The sequence below is a fragment of the Megalobrama amblycephala genome, linkage group LG13 (genome assembly GCF_018812025.1).
Source record: "Megalobrama amblycephala isolate DHTTF-2021 linkage group LG13, ASM1881202v1, whole genome shotgun sequence".
NCBI classification, from domain to species: domain Eukaryota; kingdom Metazoa; phylum Chordata; class Actinopteri; order Cypriniformes; family Xenocyprididae; genus Megalobrama; species Megalobrama amblycephala.
Genome location: NC_063056.1, coordinates 37189161 through 37207682, shown reverse-complemented (window position 1 = coordinate 37207682; position 18522 = coordinate 37189161). Strand labels below are relative to the sequence as shown.

The following is an 18522-nucleotide window of genomic DNA, read 5'->3' as shown; positions in this document are numbered from 1 at the left end:
TTTATTACTTAGGGTTATTGTTTAAATCACTAACACTATATGCATGTATGTGAGAAATGAAGCTTGCCTTAACTAGCAGCACTAGTACAGAAATATTTGTATAAAAATGCTAAACCAGAAAAATAACATAAAATACTTTCTCTCCTTGAATTCCCCTGCCAGGCATTCCTACTAGTCCAGGTGATCCAGGAGGTCCCGCGTTGCCCTAAAAGGATGGATACAGGGGCTACATTTAATGCAAAATGCCATTCATATGGCCAACTAAAATCTCACACAACTGCAACATACCTTTTCACCTTTGACTCCAAAACCTGGGGGTCCACGTCCACCAGTAGGGCCAACATAGCCACGGTCACCCTAAGACACAAACACAAAACAGATTAAAAAGTGATATTTCAATGTCCACACAACCATTAAAGGGAAAGAATAACAGAAAGTTGTGCATTGATTTTAGATGATTTTCAATGTGCACTCTTAAAAATAAAGGTTCTTTATTGGAGTCTAAGTTTACATGAAGAACCTTTAACATCCATGGAATATTTCAGTTTACCAAATGTCCTTTATAGTGAAAAAAAGGTTCTTTAGATCAGTGGTTCCTAACCACATTCCTGGATGCCCCCCAACACTGCACATTTTCCATGTCTCCTTTGTCTGACACACCCATTTCTGGTCTTGGAGTCTCTGCTAATGAGCCGATGACCTGATTCAGGTGTGCTTGATTAAGGAGACATGCAAAATGTGCGGTGTTGGGTGGCCTCCAGGAATGTGGTTGGGAACCACTGCTTTAGATTATTAAAATGTTCTTCACGCTAAGGAAAATGGTTCTTTTAAGAACTGTTCTCTGAAAGGTTCTATGAGGAACCCAAAATGGTTCTTCTATGGCATCAGAAAAGGACAGAGAGCCCACTGAAAAGGGAAAGACCTAAAATAAATAAATAAATAAATAAAATAAAAAAGTAACAGCAACTGTATCTGCTCACCTTTGGGCCAGGAAGTCCCTCGCCTGGAGCTCCTGGGTTCCCCTGTGATCCTGGTAAACCTGGAGGACCCTTCATTGATGCATGTATCATTATCTCATTAGATGCATGTTTTAAAGTCATACAAGGCTAAAACAGTAACAGTATAAGATGGCTGCCTTGGTTTTGAGCTCTGCAGTACTTTTCCTATTTTTGTTTGTTTGTCCTGTTTTAAGTAACTTTTTTCTGATTAGCTTTACTAGGAACGAACTCCTAGACATCAGAAACAGCACACCAAACTACTTTTTGCCAACTTTTGAGCATTCAGACTTTTTACTAGACATTCACATAAACCTAGTTGAATGGAGCCATTCCGGACAGTGAGTTACATCTAATGGTCTTCCAGCTGTTCAGAGCGGATTGCGTCGCCGAGTTATCCGGGAAAATGAGAGGAGGTGGATTACCATATGTTTTTATATCAGCAAAGGCTAGTGTACAGATGTAACAGTGTTAAAGAAGTGTAAGTTAGTTAGTCTGCTGGAGGCAAGCTTGAAGAACCCAAGTGCAGTTTTACAGCAAACATAAACAAATTACAAAACAAAGAAAGACTTGGCTTGACTAGACTTGGTACAAAACTAAAACACGGAACTCACCAACATTGGTTACATGGACAATACTTGACAAAGAACAAGGCAAACATGAGGGCTTAAATGCCTGGTCCCTGAAGCATGGGCTGAATTGGCCCTTGAAGCATGGGCAGACCTGGTCTGTGGAACATGAGCTAAACCTGGACCATGGAGCATGGGTGGACCTGCCAAGCTAAGACACATCCAGGGTGGCACTGGCAGTTCAGGGAGCTATGTTGGTGCAGGCAGTTCAGGGCGCCATGGAGGTACAGGTAGTTCAAGGGACCATGGCATTGCAGGTAGCTTAGAGGGCCTAGCAGGGTATCTATAGCCCCCCTCCCCTCCCACATTTTCTTGGGAGAAGCTATGGGGTTGTGGACTGGAGCGGGTCCATGGGCTGAGGCAGTCATTAGACTCTGGTCAGGGGCTAGAGCCCTCTCTGGACACTGGTCAGGGGCTGGAGCCATCTTTAGACACTGGTCAGGGGCTGGAGCCATCTCTGGACATTGGTCAGGGGCCGGAGCCATCTCTGGATGCCGGTCAGGGGCTGGAGCCATCTCTGGTCGCTGGTCTGAGACTGGAGCCATCACTGGACTCTGGTCAGGGACTGGAGCCATCACTGGACTCTGGTCAGGGACTGGAGAGGATGCATGCGTGGCCCAAACACACATGATAGTCGTGGACACAATAGTCAGTGCTCCACAATCTGGAGATTCTGGCGTGGTGGCCATCTTGGCAAGAGGCTCTGGTGTGGTGGCCGTGATGTGAAGAAGCTCAGGCTTGGCAGGCCTGACGTGAAGAGAATCAAACTTGGCGGGTGTGAAGTGAAGAGACTCTGGCTGGGCAGGCATGACGAGAACAGTCTCTGGCTGGGCAGGCATGATGAGAACAGTCTCTGGCTGGGCAGACATGACATGAACAGTCTCTGGTTGGGCAGACATGATGTGAACAGTCTCTGGCAGGGCAGGCATGATGTGAACAGTCTCTGGCAGGGCAGGCATGATGTGAACAGTCTCTGGCTTGACTTGACTGTGTACAAAACTAAAACATGGAACTCACCAACAGTGGTTACAAGGACAATAATTGACAAAGAACAAGGAAAACATGAGGGCTAAAATGCACAAGGACTAATCACTAGACACGAGACACCTGTGCACACTCAACCAATGAACCAATGAAAACATAACACGAGAACACGGGAATTACATGACATGATCACATGTGGACAAAGGAACACATGATAACAAGGAGCACATGGCAAACAATAGCAAACATAGCAATGGAAATATAAACTTCAAAATAAACCATGGAACATGAACATGATACCAAAACAAGACCTGTTAAGAAGATGTGCTCAAATGCCAACTTGTATCCGATTACACTTTTTAAATTGCATCGCATTGTTAAATTTTCTGCCGATTCACCAATGCGAATCAGTGAATCTTACCATCCCTAATATGTACAGTATGTACAGTATATATGGGTAACTGCTGTTGTGTAGATGTTCTGTGCAATTGGTTTATAATTAATTTATAATTAAATTCATAATTTCATCTATTCATCTATTTGAGGTACAATTTAAAAATGTAAATGCGATGTAATGGAATGTAAATTCATTTGTGGCTCTTTAAAACATAAGGTGTGAGAATGCGTCACTTTAGCGGAAATAACGAATTACTGAGATACATTTATAGGTTTACACATATTATTCTGGGCTTTTGACCATTTTTGTAGTTAATGATTTGTATATATGTATATTTATTTTTTCATTCTTTTCGAAATCATGGATGTGGGAGTGGGTGGTTTAAAGATGTTTAAAAGTTTTCCACTGGTCATCTTTTTGGGCGTGGTGGCTATACCTCTTAGTGTCATTGGCCTTGAAATATTCAACAATTCTTTCTGGTTATTTGACTGCCGGTTGGCAGCTGGTTCTTTGTATAAATAATAAACCCAGACCAGACAGGTTTTATTCAACAAAGGCTGTCTTACTCCAATGTTAGGAGCTAATGTTAGCTAAACATAATACAGTACTCACAAATATCTGAGACTCAAGTGTATGCCATTTCATTAGATGCGGAAAAGGCATTTGACTGTGGAGTGGGGGTATATGTTTGAAGTGCTGAGCAAATTTAAGTTAGGTACAATTTTTCTTAATTGGATTCGAATTCTTTACTGTGCACCTACTGCTTGTGTGATTACCAATGGCATTCGCTCCTTACCTTTTCCGTTGGGGCGAGGTACAAGGCAAGGCTGCCCTCTCTCCCCTCTCCTTTTTGCCTTAATTCTGGAGCCCCTTGCAGAGACCATTAGAACTCAAATTGATTTCCAGGGTGTTGAGATAGGATAGTCAGTTCATAAAATTGCACTGATAAAGTAAAATTATATTGCTTTAAGTACTAATAGGTTTGTACTCTGTGAGAAGCTGTTGTTACTAGAAAATGCTTTTTAATTGAGTGGATTCATTCTCGACCCCCATCACTTTCACTCTGGTATCAAGAGATCTTCAGAATTTTGCTTATGGAAAGACTAACTGCAGTGGTTAGGGGAGATGCTGCTGTGTTTGAGCAGTTGTGGAGGCCAGTTATAGAGCATTTGCCAACCAACTTAATAGAGATAATATTTAAGGGAAGGTTTATATTTGAATAACCACTAATTTTTAGATTTTTATTTGTGTACTCTTATTAAAGTTCAGTTGTATTTTGGGTTGATGAACAAGTAATTGCATTAAGAGAGGCATGATGGACTGAGACTTCTACCCTGGACTTTTAAAGATAATCTTTTTCTGTTTTAGTTTAGTGTAAAGTTGATAGCATTTTACTGCGAATATTTTATTTATTTATTTTTCCTTCTTTTATGTATGCATGTTTGTATATGTGTGTATATATGTCTGTAAATGTATATATGTATATGTGTGTGCATATATTTATATTTGATTTTAAGTTTGTTAATAAGTGAAATTCAAAAAAAAGAAAAAAAAAAAAGAAAAGAAAGAAAAACTAGGATCAAGGATCTTTTTTCATAACAACCAGCCAATGAGATATTTGTTTCGCTTGTTTAATGTATTGAAAGCATCATTTTGTATCTCTTTTCCTTTAAGACTATGTATTGTATAATCTGTTGATGTGTTTGTACTATGTTCATTTATAAATACAGTTCTCACGGCGTAAACAAGACGAGCCTAAGAATTAGGAGCAACCGACCTGTGCCTGTGTTCTGAAAAAAGCTACAATATGTATGTATGTACCCAGAGCTCCTAAAAAACCACAACAAATTCATTGTCTGTTTGCGCACACTTGCCGAATAAAGCTCATTCTTTCATTCTGATTCAGGCTGTTTATACTTACAGGTAGACCTGGCTGACCTATGCCAACCTCACCTCGAAGACCTGGTCTTCCTGGGTTTCCTTTGTCACCCTAAAACAATCACACCTCAAATAACTTTAAAATGAAATAAAATACACCGCATGTAGGCCTTTACATTGTGATGGACAAGAACATCAACATACTAAAACCTTTGGAGCAAGAAAGTACCTCATTGTAACATATTTTGGCTTTAAAGCCTCCAGATCACAGCATCCAATAGCAATAGAAAAGAAAAAACTCAAATGAGATCTCTTTTATATATCTCAATCATTTCTGTTTCTGCAGCAATGAGATTAAATCGAAAGCAAATTACTTTAATTTTCCTCTGAAAACATTGACACCAGTAGTCTCACACGTCTCCTCAAATCTGTGCCAAGACACTGAAGTCTTCAGTCAAATGTAAGAGATCTTAAATTAAACTGAAACATTTCTCATTAAAGTCTAAATCTTACTTTATTATAAAAATCACCTCATTTGTTTCCATTTTTATTTCTCCTCTAATTTTAGAAGAAACATCCAAAACTTAAAGTCTAAAATTAAGTGTTGATACTTGAATGAAATATAAGTGAGAACCCCAATTAAGTCTCCTGAGCTATGAAAGAGCAACATCTGAGCAATAAAAATGCTTTTCAGCATTATTGTGTAGAACTAACAGTAATGTCAGTAAATGTTTACACTACCGTTCTAAAGTTTTGGTAGTGTAAAGTTTTCTAAAGTCTTCTGCTCACCAAGGCTGCATTTATTTGATCAAAAAATACAGAAAAAACAATAGTATTGTGAAGTATTATTACAATTTAAAATAACTGTTTTTTAATTTGAATACATTTTAAAATGTAATTTATTCCTGTGATGCTGATTTGATGCTCAAGAAACATTTCTAATTATCATCAATGTTGAAAACAGTTGTGCTGCTTAATTTTTTGTGGAAATTGTTATGCATTTATTTTCAGAATTCTTTAAAGAAAGTTCTTTAAAGAAAGTTCAGAAGAACAGCATTTACTTGATATAGAAATCCTTTTGTAACATTATAAATGTCTTTACTGTTCCTTTTGATCATTTTAATGTGTCCTTGCTGAATAAAAGAAAAAAATCTTTAAAAAACATTTTACTGACCCTGCACCTTTGAACAGTAGTATGTGTTTTCACTGCTTTAAAAATTTTTTTTTTTTAATATGAACTGAGAGAAGTCCTTTTGAGAACGACCAGCTGAAAAGTTTACCTTTGGACCAGGGAATCCAATTCCAATATCTCCCGGTGGGCCAGATGCACCAACTGGCCCTTGATCCCCCTAGGAACAACCCGGAGGTCAGTGATTCATTTGGACATCATCTCCACATAAATTTAAAGTTCACATAAATTTAAAGCTGATATATTTGCTACTAAATGCTGTAAACCTCAGTCATCTTTAAAACATGTCACATTGCAACTTTTGTTGTAGTATTAACAACATACTACTATTAGCGTGAGGTATGGTGAAAGGGTTCAGTACACATTTTGATCACCCAACGCATTCTCTCATGTATGTTTCAAATGACATTTACAGAGCATAAAGGCACCCCTTGTGTCTGGCAGTTTACAGTAGGTAATGGCTGGCAAAGAAATGGAAGATATGATCATACTTTGGGTCCTGCTTGACCCTCATGCCCCTGGTCCCCCGGAAGCCCTTTCAGACCCTGGTAAAATAATGAAGAAATATACTACAATTAGTCATTTTTTAATATTTAATCTATCTATCTATCTATCTATCTATCTATCTATTTATCTATCTATCTATCTATCTATCTATCTATCTATCTATCTATCTATCACGTTCAATTCTGTTTAGTTTCAGTTTTCATAGACTTTCAGTTTGTTTTCATTTGTCACACGTTCCTTTGTTTAGTTTCCCGCCACTCGTCTGTCTCCTTGGTTACCGTCATTATTATTTCCTATGTTTCAGCTGTGTTCTATTAATTATCCTCATTTGTGTTTACTTTACAAGTTGGTTCCCTGTCCGATCACTGTTACGACAGTCACAAGTGTGACAGATGATCAGACCGGCCCGGCCCTGCCCAAATGGTTGACAGGGCTAAGTTTATCATCCTGGCTCAGGAGAGCCCTGATTATATTTCTTTTATAAAGAAAATAATTTTTTTTTTTTTTTGGCCAGCAACTGCCTTCTTAATGACGAAAACCTTAAAACCTTGTTCTGGATCGGGGAGAACTTCCACTATCACATCCACCTTCCAGACACATTACCGGACTTGGAGGGAGGCCGTCGTGAGGTGTCTGGAGAGCGTAAGGCCCCGATCCAGAACCCGGCCAGACCCAGAGCCCAGCCTGTCACCACCCCGATCGATGACGCCTGAGCCCCCCACAGACTGGAAGCTTCCGTCTGCCGCGATGAGTGAGCCTATGCACGAGGATGTAAAGGCAGAGCACAACATTGCCTCGGAGCCGAAGCCCCACGGAGAGTCTGACCAGGGGTGTAAGCAGGCGACACCATCCATCCTCCTGCCACTGAGAGCGAGCAACGGCTGGACCTGTTGAACAGTTTAGTTGAGTGTGCTAAGTCCAATTCCCTGTATCCCTGAAACTCATCTGAATCTTCTTCGCCAGTCCTGTTATCCTCACCCAGCCTCCCTCTCCCACCACCTTTACTTACTGCCATCAGGAATGCTCTATTTTTTGTCGGGTTTTGTGCTACTCTCCTTTTTCAGACCTCCGCCAAGCCTGCCACCCAGTCATCATCGTCTCCCATCAGTCCCGCTGTGTCACCACATCCTCCTCACCATGGCAAGGTAACCCATGGACCTGCTAGAAGCCTACTCCTCCTGGGCGATATGAGCCCGTGGCTCCACCTCCAGCCTTGCTTCGCTCTGTCGCACCTTGACCCGCCGACCTGGCTGCTGCGCCAACGCTCCTTCCTCCCTCGACTTCAGCGTCGACCATAGACTTTGCCTGGCTCCCTCGAACCATTGGCTGCACCTGGATTGGACTTCGCCAAGCCTCAGCTGCGGACTTGCGGACCGTCCGTTGCTCTCCGGCCCTCCACCCCTTCGGCTTTGGCAAGCTCCCTTAGGCTCCACCTCAGTCCTCGGTCACACTAGCTCGCCCTCTGCTCTCCGGATCTCCACTTCCGCCTCAGGGGGTCATCACTTAGGCGCCGTCGTGGCCGCCCAGGGTATCGGCGTACCATCACTGCCTCAGACTTCCATCTGGGTGGTGGGCTCTATCTCCCAAGGCTCCGTCACCATCGGTCATCCCCCAGTGTTCATCAACATCATGGCTCCTACTGCCATCAACTCCACCTTGGGCTATCGGCATGGCGGAGCTCTGGGTCGTATCCACCTGGCCACTCCCTCCTTCCCTTCACAACATCTTCGTCCTCCCCCAGAACCGCTGCCATCTCTTTATCTTCTGCACTCTTCTACGGCGTATCTATCTATCTATCAAATCAATTTTGTATTCGTTTGTTCTTTTTTGTACTCTTTGTAATTTTTAATCTTTTTTTTTTCTTTTTTGTGTAAAGTGCCTTGAGAAGCTGCTTAAAAGGAACTATATAAAATAAAGTTTATTAATATTATTATTTATCTCATTTTATATTTTTATTTTTTCTGCATCTTTGACAAGTAATGTTTTATAAGTTAAAAAAAGTTTTTTGTTCACAGATAATGTTTTTAAATAGTGCATCAAAAATAGCATTCTACAGGCTAAGATGAGTAAAAGTGCCCAACAATTGATGATGTGTATTTATACATAAATTAATAAAAAAAAGTATAATATAAATTAAATTTACGTCTGTATGAGTTCCATGTAAAATTGTATTAATTAAAGAATTGGAGGAATTTTTAAGAATTTATTTTTTCCAAACATTTTCCCAAAGGTGTTTTTTCTTGTTTTCTTCAGCTTTTTGTGTGTGTGTGTATGAAAATCTAATAAGATTAATAAATGATTAATAAATATAATTTGATTCACAGAATCAAATTAAATACTCAGTTATTAAATAGTTATTATCATGTGATAAATAATACAAATACAGTTAATGTTATGCATCATGAATTCAGCAGAAACGTGAAATGTGGCATATAATATGTAATGTAAAGAGGTATACTATGCCTGCTCTCCTCTGGGGCCCCTCGGCCCTGGAGGCCCTTCAGCGCCCTGTGAAATGAAACATATAATTTAATTGATCATATGAGAAATATTTCAGAACAATAGTAAATCAAACAGTAGAGAAGATTTACCTTATGTCCATTTTGCCCTGGTGGTCCACAATTACCTTTATCCCCCTAAAACATGACTCAAGACTTCAGTTATTGTATTGTGGAATAGAATGTGTGAGAACAGTGACAGTAGTATTAATGATGCTGGGTGGTTACTATGTGGTTGCTAGGTGTTCTGAGTAGTTATTCTGTCCAGTCAAGCCACAAGTACACTCTTAAAATACTGGTTCAAAAAATAAGTTTTCACAGTGATGCCATAGAAGAAGGCTTCCCCAAATAACCTTTAAGTGAACAGTTCTTAAAGTCTGAGTGAACCGGAAGTTGCAAACGAGTTTTCTCCAGTGCTGTGACGTATTTCCAAGTGAAACGGAATATTGAATAGAGGGCAGAGTTTTACTTTAGCGCTCCTCCTCTCCATCTCTCGCTCATAGCAGACTAACGGTTGGAGGGGAGTGGTTTAACGCGAGCCGTCATTTAGACCACAAGCCGTCAAACTGATGTCATTAGAGAATGGGCACCGTTGCAGAGGGGAGGAGCAGTTTCAGATTTTGATTAAATATTACGAAGTCAAACTATTTTTTTTGTGTGGATTGACTTGCACGGATGAATTGTTCACCACAAAACTAGCAAAATGAGCTAACAAAATAAATAAGGTAAATTTTGATTTCATGTGTACTTTAAAGGAAACTTTTTTCTTAGTGAGAAGAACTAAGATAATATTTATATAGAATCTTAATAATCTAAAGGAACCTTTTAATGGAAAGGATTCCTGGTTCTTCATGGAACTATAGCCGATGAAGAACCTTTATTTTTAAGAGTGCATTCTAACATTGTGTCTTAGTTACCACTTACACTTAGTGTACTACAAGTGGTAACTAAATCATTTTTTTTAATACAGAGATAGTATATTAAAAGCATATTTTAGTTCATATTTCATGGTGTCTCAAAATAGCACAGTTGAGTACACTTAGATGTTCTTAAGATTATCTTAAGAAGTACTAAAGAAGAATTTTTAGTATATTAAGTACAAAATTAGTGTGCAAAAATAGAGCACTGTAAGTACATTATAGAAGTGTACTTTTTTTCACCTGGATTAAATAAACAAGACCAAAGATTGCCTGTTTGATATACCCAAAACCAATTATACCTCATGTTTAAACACTATCTACATAAGCAGCAGCAAATTCCCAAAAGACTGGCCAAGATGAAGCTGTTCTCTGCAGGTAGATGATGGCCTGGAGCTCACATCTCCGAAAACGTCTAAACATATTTTCAAATAGGCGCTATGTTTACATATAAATCTCATATCTGAGGTCTAAACAACTATATTCTCTTAAAAAAAACTCTTAAAACAACATTCCATTACAAAATAACAGTAGTATCTATAAAAATATGGTGGGTTTGCCATGACATTCGCTGTGAGAATGCTGACAGCGGAGGGATTCAAACAGTGAAACAGTTACTGTTCGATACTGTAAGAATATTGCATGGCTGGAAAGACCTCTCAGCCAATCAGATTCGAGAATCAGAAAGAACTGTTGTGTGTATATATATATATATATATATATATATATATATATATATATATATATAAAACGTAGAGAGAGAGAGATAGTCTTGTGGCTTGTTAGGACAATATGTTGAAATGTTAACAAATTAATTGCAGTAACCCAAATGCATATGCAAAAGATAAAACTAGGATGTTTCACCTTATCCCCTTTGAACCCAGGTCTTCCCTGTGGATGAGGAAACAGGACCAAGAACCGTGTTGGTCAGAGAGTCAGTAGTAAGACAAAATGTATAAATTGACCATATGAAGATGTGATGTACCTCTGGACCATTGATTCCTGGAAGACCAGGTGCTCCTGTTTCCCCCTGTAAAACAGCCATAGCCATAGTCAGACCAAGGTGTCAACAACAATAAACTACAGATCTAATCATCATAATTCCTTTAAACAAATATGGTAATTATTTTCACTCTCACCCTTGAGCCTTTTGGACCAGGCAATCCTTTATAACCTTGATCTCCTTTTTTACCCTAAACACAATAGAGTTTTCCTCATAAATGACACCAGTGAGGGAAAAAAATGGCCTCAATTCCTTCCCATCGATACTCACAGGAGCTCCTGGAGGACCCTGTTCACCTTTCTCACACAAACACACTGGTGGTCGTGGGCACTGACAAGAGAAATACAACCAACAGGTAGTTTGCAATCAGCATTGTTCAAGAGTTATCATTTTTGGTGTGAAATGCTTTGCTTAATCAAGTCAGGCCAAATGTATTTATATAGGCTAGCACTTTTCACAGTACACATTGTTGCAAATCATGATGTTAATGTTTATAATACCTTAATATTTTAATGCCATATTTTCACAATAAGCAGATTAGAGCTGAACAATAATATAGTTTACATTCTGCAATGATACAAGTAATCAAGCGTTTGAGATTTGCTATATAGTATATTTTGCTTTACATAAACGTACTGTATCAGCATAAGTTTGAATATACAGTACAGTCCAAAAATTTGGAACCACTATGATTTTTAATGTTTTTAAAAGAAGTCTCGTCTGCTCACCAAGGCTACATTTATTTAATTAAAAATACAGTAAAAACAGTAATATTGTGAAATATTATTACAATTTAAAATAACTGTTGCATCATTACTCCAGTCTTCAGTGTCACATGATCCTTCAGAAATCATTCTAATATGCTGATCTGCTGCTCAAGAAACATTTAATGTGTACAATTGTACAAAATATTTGTGTACAATATTCTTTTTCAGGATTATTTGATGAATAGAAAGTTCAAAAGAACAGTGTTTATCTGAAATCTAATCTTTTGTAACATTATAAATGTCTTTACTGCCACTTTTGATTGATTTAATGCATCCTTGCTGAATAAAAGTATTCATTTCTTTCATTTCTTTTCAAAAAAATAAAAATAAAAATTCTTACTGACCCCAAACTTTTGAACGGTAGTGTATAATGCTACAGAAGCTTTGTATTTCAGATAAATGCTGTTCTTTTGAACTTTCTATTCATCAAGGAATCCTGAAAAAAAAAGTACACAACTGTTTTCAACATTGAAAATAATCATAAATGTTTCTTGAGCAGCAGATCAGCATATTAGAATGATTTCTGAAGGATCATGTGACACTGAAGACTGGAGTAATGATGCTGAAAATTCAGCTTTGCCATCACAGGAATAAATTACTTTGTCAAATATATTTAAATAGTACACAGTTTTTGTATATTGTAATAATATTTCACAATATTACTGTTTTTTACTGTATGTTTAATTAAAAAAATGTAGCCTTGGTGAGCAGACGAAACTTCTTTTAAAAACATTAAAAATCTTAGTGGTTCCAAACTTTTGGACTGTACTGTACTTGTAGTACTGTAGTTGTATAATTTATTATTAATTAAATTAATTTGAGTTATTAATTCATTATCTGGGGATGTTTATAATTATAAAATTTATAATTATAAATTTGTCTGGTTTTGTAGCTTAATGCCACTAAAATGACTAAAGTGTCTGAATACTTTGAGGGCCATTCTTCTTAGTCAGTACTTACTTCATTCTTTGAGATTATTTCCTGAAGAAAAAAAAAAAAGAAAGAAAAAAAAAATTAAAAGAGAAATAAGTGTAACAGGTGTAGAAATTATACTGTTAAAATATATGTATTGTTTAGTAGAATTCACACAAAATTGTTCATTTATAAACCTGATGTGGCTGCCTGATCAAAATTGGTGCTTTGCCTTTAATTATTGTGATGTCATAAGTCAACATAACTTCCTGTTCTGTCTCCTCCTCTTCCCTTTTGCATTGTAACTGCATGGAAGAGGTGGGTTTCTTTTGACTTCCAGATAATCTTATTTAATCTTTATTGTAATTATTGCTTTTATATCTATATTTTCACTCCAATTCATGTGTATAATGTAATTTTACTTACCTGTGTGATTATTTTTGTCATTTTACCCTTTTTGATTGTTTTTTTTTTTTTTCTTATGCCTTAATATGTGGAAATTAGAGCACATGGTGATCAGTGTACGTATTTATTTAATAGAAAACAAGGGCAATTCACTCTAAACAGACTGCTTGTTTGTGTTTTGTATTGGGTATGTTTTCTCTGTTGTACTATTTCCTTGTTCACTGTGATTTATCTTTACTCGTGCTCCTTTTTGTAATCTTATGGGAGAGAGAACAAGGGCAATTCTCTCTAAAGAGTCTGCTTGTTTGTGTTTTGTATCAGGAATAAAAGATCCGGCAAAAGTGCTGTCTACTGTCCCGTGTCTAACAACTCCACAAAGCTACACAATGCAGACATTTAAGTGTTTTATAACTGGTGTCTGGGGCTGCACATCATGCTTGGCATCGCGAGCCACCAGTTACAAAAGAATTAGGACACAAATCTATGACAATGCCAAGACAAGTCCAATTTATTGCCAAATTCTGTGCATGACATGGGAAGCTTTATTATGCATTTCTAAGAGACCCATATTGTGTGATCACAGACAGTGCTTGACATTTCACGATCTGCTACGCTGCTGCTGCTGTTGATTTTTGCTGCTGCAGAGCAAGTACGGACTTGCTACTACCAATACATACGCGACACGCTGCTGTGAACAAGTAAGACATGCTGCTGCTGTACAATATAGCGTACATGAATTACCCATTGCAGATCTATACAGGTGGAGCTGGGGAAGGTGGGGGGTTTCTGAAGTGCGCTGCACTGCTAAGGCAAATGCTAACTCATGTATTTGAAGATTGAGCAAGCTCATTGGCTACTAATACAGCAGGAACCAAACATCTGTGTCCTATAGATGATGATGTGATTATGAGTAGGTTGAGTTAAAGGACTTATTAGCCTGCCCACTAGAGTTTCATGCCAGAACTTTGTATTATATTATATATATATATATATATATATATTCATACTTTGTTCTGTTGCACAAGGTGATGTTTGTCTGTTTGCACTGAAGCTGATTTAATTTGACTAAAAACATTCTGATGTATCTCAATAGTAACTGAAGTGGCATGCAGGTATAAAATATTTTAAAAGTTCTGGAAAAATGTATTAGATTAGAGAATTAAATTAGAAGTGCTGATACCTGCAGTTTCTCAATTCACTATTGTTTTTGTTTATTGGTTAATTTAATTGTGCTATTTGTATGCATCTTTCACTTCCATTTTTTTTTTATCAATCGTTTATTTGCATTTATAATATGGGGGATTGTCTGATCTTGCTAAATCTAACGAGGCTGACAGATGAATTGAATGCCTCACGAGCTGCTGCAGGAGCCGTTCTTCCAGTTTGGGGTCAGTGAGGCTGTGGGAGTACTGCTGGGCTGGGCTGCTTGCCATGTCCCGCAGTTTGGCACTGTTCACGTTGTTCTTTGATAAGCTTATTGTGAAGATCTTAATGTTGTGGCCTTTGGCCTCGTTGACCGCCCTCATGATGTCAGGATTCCGCGGATGATCGCTGCCGTCAGTCATGAGCAGAGCCACTCGAACACTCTGCTCCTTGGTTTCGCTGGTGAAGAGCTGAGTGGCGTTGGATATGGCATATGTCGTATACGTTCCATGACCAATGTAGGTGGCATCTGTCAATCTGCTCAGGAAGACGTCAAGGTCCTGCCAGTCTTTGAAGCGTTGGTTAATATGCGCTGAGCTGCTGTAGTAGATGAGCGCCAAACGAGTCTTCAAATGCCAGTCAGACACCTGCATCTGCACCACCTGCCTGCTGAAGGAGCGCACGAATGCTTTCTCTTGATCAAACAGAAAGCGCTTTGCACTCTCTGAGCTGTCCAGGATAAATGCGATCTCTAGTTGACATTCTAACTCTGAAATGAGAGAAGAAACTATAGCCATAAACTATTTACACATACCATATGTATACCGTATATACAAAAATAAAGGTTCATATTGACATCGATGGATCCTTTAATATCCATGGAGCCTTTCCATGGCACAAAGGAGTTCTGGATATATATCTTTTGAGTGATTTATAATCAATTTATTAATCAACATTTATCCTTCTAAATATTAAATTATTTGAATGACTTCTTCATCTTTTGTTAAAGGTATTAAAGAGGATCTTTTCGTCGACTGAGAAACCAAAGACTGTTACTGAGTTTTTTAAATGAGCGCATGCGTAAGAATTTCGAGGGAACGCCTCCCAAAACTCGTGCACGTTGGCACGTCATGTTTACCACCGGCATTCGCTGTGTCGTGGTAGTGGATTCATTATGTCATGTAACTCATAATCTGCAGTTGTTACTCCTGTCTCCTGACAAAAACATCGCATGCGGCGCCTGTGGAGTGTGGAAAGTTACTGGAGTGCGCAGCCCCGCTCTACTCTCACAAGGAACGTCATGGCAGTGATTGACAAGCCAAAGGGCCAATCATTTACACGATGATCGTGTAAACGATTGGCTGATGTTTTTAAGGCCCTACCTCGTGCACAGATGATGTATATTAATATTATTACTTTCAGTGCACCTAATAAATAGTCTTTTATCAGTTAGTAAAGACAGTTTTAAGTAATATTGCAAAAATGTATAAAGCAAAACATCCTCTTTAGCACCTTTAAAGCATTTATTTTTCTTTTCATCTTCAAACACTAAAGAATTATGATAAATATTGTCTGTACCTCTTACTGAGAGAAAAGTACAACTTATCAGTATGTTTTGGGGAAGTTCGGCCAACTTCAACCTTGTAGAAGCTGAGAATCCTTTGTATCTGTGTATGTGCACTAGTATTCTGTGTTACAGGTCAGTATTATTCAACCTGAAGTAATGACTTCAGTTAGTGGACGCTGTTAAGAGTATAATTGCTGTAGAAATGTTAATGTACGGAGAGTGGCCTACGAACTCCATGTGAGACTTGAAGCTGGCTTCTGCCGATGAAACTGCAAACTATTCTTCAGTAAAATTTTCTTCAATTTATTTTTTAAAACTCATTCATCATATCTGGTCTTTGGGTCTTTAACTGTAAATTAGTCTCTCAAACTGTAAACCCTACACTTTATAGGGTTTATAAAGGTTCTTGAATAGAGGAGTTTTATTCAGAGACACAATGCAATGCAATGCAATACAATGATGATTGAAAAATGAAAATAAAACCCACCCAAAAATAAAAATTAATGTCGTTCCAATCCCGTAAGACTTTTGTTCATCTTCGGAACACAAATGAAAATCTTTTTGATGGAATGTGTGAACTTTCTGTCCCCCCTGCAACTGACACAGTGAAACTTCAAAAAGTTCATAAAGAGATTGTAAAAACTAATCCATATGAATTGAGCCGTTTAGTTCAGACTCGATCACTTTATGTGATGAACAGATTGAATTTAGGCTTTTATTCACATATAGCTAATCATTCATCAACTCACACATCAGTTATGGTAAACAGAAGCGCAAGCATGTTTGCTTGACTCGTGCGAGAACCAGTGAGGTTCACTCTCGTGTTACGCAGGACGTTTGAGCTTCTGCAAGAGGTTTGTTCTCGTGCGTCAAGCAGGTTCACGTGAGCAGGTTCTGTTTATGTTTGCTGATCAATGTTTATATGTGAATAAAAGCCTAAATTCAATCTGTTCATCATAAAGCGATCGAGTCTCTTACAGAAAATTTGGATATGGTTTACTTTTACATTCTCTTTATGAACTTTTTGAAGCATCAAAGTCAGTTGTGTAGCTGTCTATGAAGGGAAAGAAATCTATCAGATTTCATCAAAAAGATCTTTATTTGTGTTCTGTAGATGAACGAAAGTCTTACGGGTTTGGATAAAGGTGAGAAATTAATGACAGAATTTACATTTTGGGTAAACTAACCTTTTTTCAGAACAGTCTCCATTTAATCTTATTGCTGACTTGGAGAAACAGTTGACATAGTAAAAATATATAACTTTCACTTTTGTACATGCAAGACTAAGTCAACACAATCAATGTTGCGCTGAAGAAAACGCTAATGCATTTACCATTGTCCAGTTTTGTGGAGAGGTTGTTCAGTGTTTCTCCAGACTGTCTTCTGTTCTGGCATCTGGCCGCAGGTAAAAGCAGCCAAAGCAACAGGCACAGAAAACACACTTTGGCCATGCTTTCATTCATGTCTGACCTTAAAGATAATTGAATAAAACATCTTTCAGACCTTCTGTGCATCTTAAAAATGTGTTTGTTGCATGCATTGCAAAGTGGCTAAAAAATAAAAACCATACGAAGAGTGTCCCTTTCTTGTTGTTTGAATATACACCTTTTAGATATTTCTAAACAAATATAATGTTTAATAAATCAAGTGTAATGGAACTTATGCATCAAAACACATTTTAAACAAAGTCTAAATCAAATCCACAAATGCATCATGCAATAATGTTAAATCCATTCAATAGTATTTTAACATTAATGATCATTTCTTTGTTTAGTTTTGTCATTTAATGCTGAGATGTTTTTTTTTAAGCAGGGACAAATATCAGGACAGTAATACAAGAAAGGATAAAGTGCTTACCTGGTCTATTATGCAAATATAGAGAGTATCCACATGTCTCCTGTATGGAGTATTTTCTGTTCTGACTGACTTCAGTTCTGCACTGAACAAAAATTAGGACCACACACACACATACACACACACACACACACTACAGTACAGAACAGAGCAGAGCAGAAATCTAACCCGTGAAACTGTAAATATTTATAGAATACCTGTTGTATTATGGTATAAAATATGAAAAATAAACTTTTTTTTGTGATTTAATGTGGTGTTAAACAGGAATTAAGCTCTCCACTATTTTCTATTGTTTAGATCTGTTTTGGAGATGAATGCTGAGAGATTGTTTGGGGGACAATAACATTTTCCTCAAAAGCTTCTGATTCCTTGACAACAATTCACATAAACGGTACCCCCGTGAAATCTGAAAAACGTGCAGGGTATGCACGTGACGTCACCGTTGACAATTATGACTGCGGCAGTGGTGTAGTCTAGTTTTTTGTAGTAAGTATACTGTGATTTTTCCCTCCCAGCCTCATACTCACCCGTCCCAGATCGACACCCCATAAGTACTGCCACACTTGCTAATAAATATAGTATGCATCTGATCTAGGCTACATGTAATTTAGAGCATTCTGAAAGACTTAAATCTGGGGACACAAGACTTTAACATCCAATGACATTTACAGCTGAAGAGACTGAATGATTTTCTACTGTTTAGTGTCAATCACCATCTAACTCAGCCAGTTGAGATAGCCTTAAATGTTATATGAATATGATCCCTGGATCATAGGTTTTATCAGCTGGCAAGTTTAAATGCACATTTAAGAGTGCAAGTTGCAACTATTATTACAAAATGCTGGGTTAAAAACAACCCAAGTTGGGTTGAAATTGG

At 37.9% G+C, this 18522-nt stretch overlaps 1 protein-coding gene across 1 annotated transcript in view; it reads right to left on the bottom strand.

The window, feature by feature from the left end:
- The window catches only part of LOC125242846 (collagen alpha-1(XXVIII) chain-like), a 32744-nt gene that overhangs the window by 12786 nt on the left and 1436 nt on the right, over nt 1-18522 (bottom strand). Inside the window, exons 2-16 of the mRNA XM_048151841.1 lie at nt 17125-17261; nt 14437-14993; nt 12725-12745; nt 11268-11327; nt 11134-11187; nt 10980-11024; nt 10859-10885; nt 9171-9215; nt 9043-9087; nt 6564-6617; nt 6164-6232; nt 4927-4995; nt 981-1049; nt 289-357; nt 137-205 (exon numbers count right to left, since the gene is read on the bottom strand). Of these exons, the coding sequence (XP_048007798.1) occupies nt 137-205; nt 289-357; nt 981-1049; nt 4927-4995; nt 6164-6232; nt 6564-6617; nt 9043-9087; nt 9171-9215; nt 10859-10885; nt 10980-11024; nt 11134-11187; nt 11268-11327; nt 12725-12745; nt 14437-14993; nt 17125-17261 (1390 nt within the window). The remainder of the gene's footprint in view (nt 1-136; nt 206-288; nt 358-980; nt 1050-4926; nt 4996-6163; nt 6233-6563; nt 6618-9042; nt 9088-9170; nt 9216-10858; nt 10886-10979; nt 11025-11133; nt 11188-11267; nt 11328-12724; nt 12746-14436; nt 14994-17124; nt 17262-18522) is intronic.